This window comes from Gossypium raimondii, chromosome 11 (assembly GCF_025698545.1).
Source record: "Gossypium raimondii isolate GPD5lz chromosome 11, ASM2569854v1, whole genome shotgun sequence".
In the NCBI taxonomy this organism is placed as follows: Eukaryota; Viridiplantae; Streptophyta; class Magnoliopsida; order Malvales; family Malvaceae; genus Gossypium; species Gossypium raimondii.
In genome coordinates, this window is record NC_068575.1 from 11,880,766 (window position 1) to 11,882,883 (window position 2,118).

A 2,118-nucleotide genomic window follows, 5' to 3' on the forward strand; every position below is an offset into this window, starting at 1 on the left:
AGGCGGCACCAATGGAGAGGAATAAAAAGGCGGCACCAATATGTGGCTAATTGCCTTTTAAGCCCTCCTTATTTATTATTTTCTTTTATTCCCCTTCAACACACTAAATTAATAAATTTCAAACATTATGCATTGAAATAATGTAAAATTAAAAAAGACAAAGTTTATGATATTTTTAAAATAATAAAATGCGGAGAAAAAATACGAACAAATGGCGGAAGTAAGAGTGTATTATTAATTTTTATAAAATTCAGAAATGATTAATACAAAATATTTCAAAGAAAATATGCTGAAATAATATAAAATAATAAAATACGAAAATAATATATTTTTATTGAAAGTAATAAAAATCGAGAAAATAATACGAGCAAATGGCAGGGGTAAGGGTTATTTTCTTACACCAAATTAATTTAAATAACACACTAAATAAATTTCAAACATTATGTACTGAAATAATGTAAAATTATAAAATTAGAAAATTAGAAATTATGATATTTTTTAAAGGAATAAAATGCGGAGAAAAAAATACGAATAAATGGCCGAAGTAAGATTTTTTTACTAACTTTTTTTTCAACTTCCAGGCATCGCAATGGCTCGATTGATTGGAAGCGATAGACACATATCTGATGCGGCTAATAATGCGGTATGATTTATTATTTGTTAATCACGAGTTCTATTTATTTAAAAAGGATATACGCAGTATATACAAATAAATCATGTTATCTTAATATTTTTTTCTGTAATTTAACACTATCAGGACTTGTTCTGAGTATTAAGGGGGCGAGTGAGTGTTTTAAAGAAAGCTCCAGATGCACGATTGATGTCGTACTAGGAGCTAGCTGGATTTGGGTCAGTAGCATTGATCCGGTCCTCCGACTTGCGCTTTGATTTATTATCTGCACTAGTGGAGCGGTGGCGCCCGGAGACCCACACTTTTAATTTTCCGTGCGGGGAGTGCACAGTGACCTTGGAGGATGTTGCATTGCAGCTTGGGCTCCCAATTGACGAGAGTCCCGTAACGGGAGTATCTTAATTTACAGATCCGGCTGCACTTTGTTATCAGCTCCTAGGAGACTCGCTAGGGGACGGCGAGTCATATTTTTTCGGCATAAAATTTACATGGCTGAAAGCCAAAATTGGACAATCATCAGCGACTGCCACTAAAGGTGAGTTGATGTGCGCTGCTCGAGCGTACATCATGCATATGGTAGGGGCAATACTCATGCCTGATGCAAACGACGACAATGTGCATTTGATGTACTTGCCTCTGTTAGCTGATTTGTCCACTGCTAGGTCGTATAGCTGGGGTTCCGCCATTCTAGCAATGTTGTACCGGGAGCTTTGTCGGGCGACAAACTCGGATGTTGTAGACATGGGCGGATGCCTCATATTGCTGCAGTCCTGGGCACTTTATCGGCTGCCATTTTTGGCATCCGTTAGTCACCAATCGTATGTGTATCCACTGCTGAATAGGTGATAAAATATAAATTGTCATTATTTGTAGTCATAATATATTGACTAATGTTACCAACCCTAAACCCTATATTATTTTTTGTAGGTGGAGTGTTCGTCCAAGCATCGGGAAGTCGTATGATGTCCCGATATACCGCCTCATGATTGAACAGCATACCCGGGAAGGGGTAAGCTGCTATTCTAATATTCATGACATCTATTTTATTTCTATATCTTACTCACACGTAGGCCGAAAATTACAAATGTTGGACCCTCGTCCGCATACGTTGATTCCCACATATGGTGCACTAACGCACTAATTATCAATTTCAACGTAGTCGAGTGATATCATGGAGATCGGGTGCTACGATAGTTTGGTTGCATCCAACCTATCCCGGATCCGCCGTGCCAGGTGGAGGTAGTTCACGGCATGACTAAGAGAGGAAGATTTCAAATGGATTGGGAAATTAAGCACCAGAAATTTGTGGCACTGTGGAACGATCGATTACGTCGAATACCTCATATGGTTATGGCTACCGACCCGCAACCATCATCAGAGTATATACAATAGTACTATAGTTGCGGGAAGCCATATATACTTGGAGGCCAGTCGACTCTAATCCCCCCGCACGTGCAGCAACTTGGGGGATCGGACATAGCGAGCCC

At 39.0% G+C, this 2,118-nt stretch overlaps 1 protein-coding gene across 1 annotated transcript; it reads left to right on the forward strand.

Moving 5' to 3' along the window:
- Window positions 1-589: 589 nt before the first annotated feature.
- Window positions 590-1,874, forward strand: LOC105801235 (protein MAIN-LIKE 1-like). Its single transcript, XM_012632560.1, has 4 exons — window positions 590-643; window positions 1,064-1,449; window positions 1,559-1,640; window positions 1,791-1,874. Exons 1-4 carry the CDS (start codon window positions 590-592, stop codon window positions 1,872-1,874), a joined length of 606 nt encoding a protein of 201 aa, XP_012488014.1.
- The last annotated feature ends 244 nt before the right edge of the window (window positions 1,875-2,118 follow it).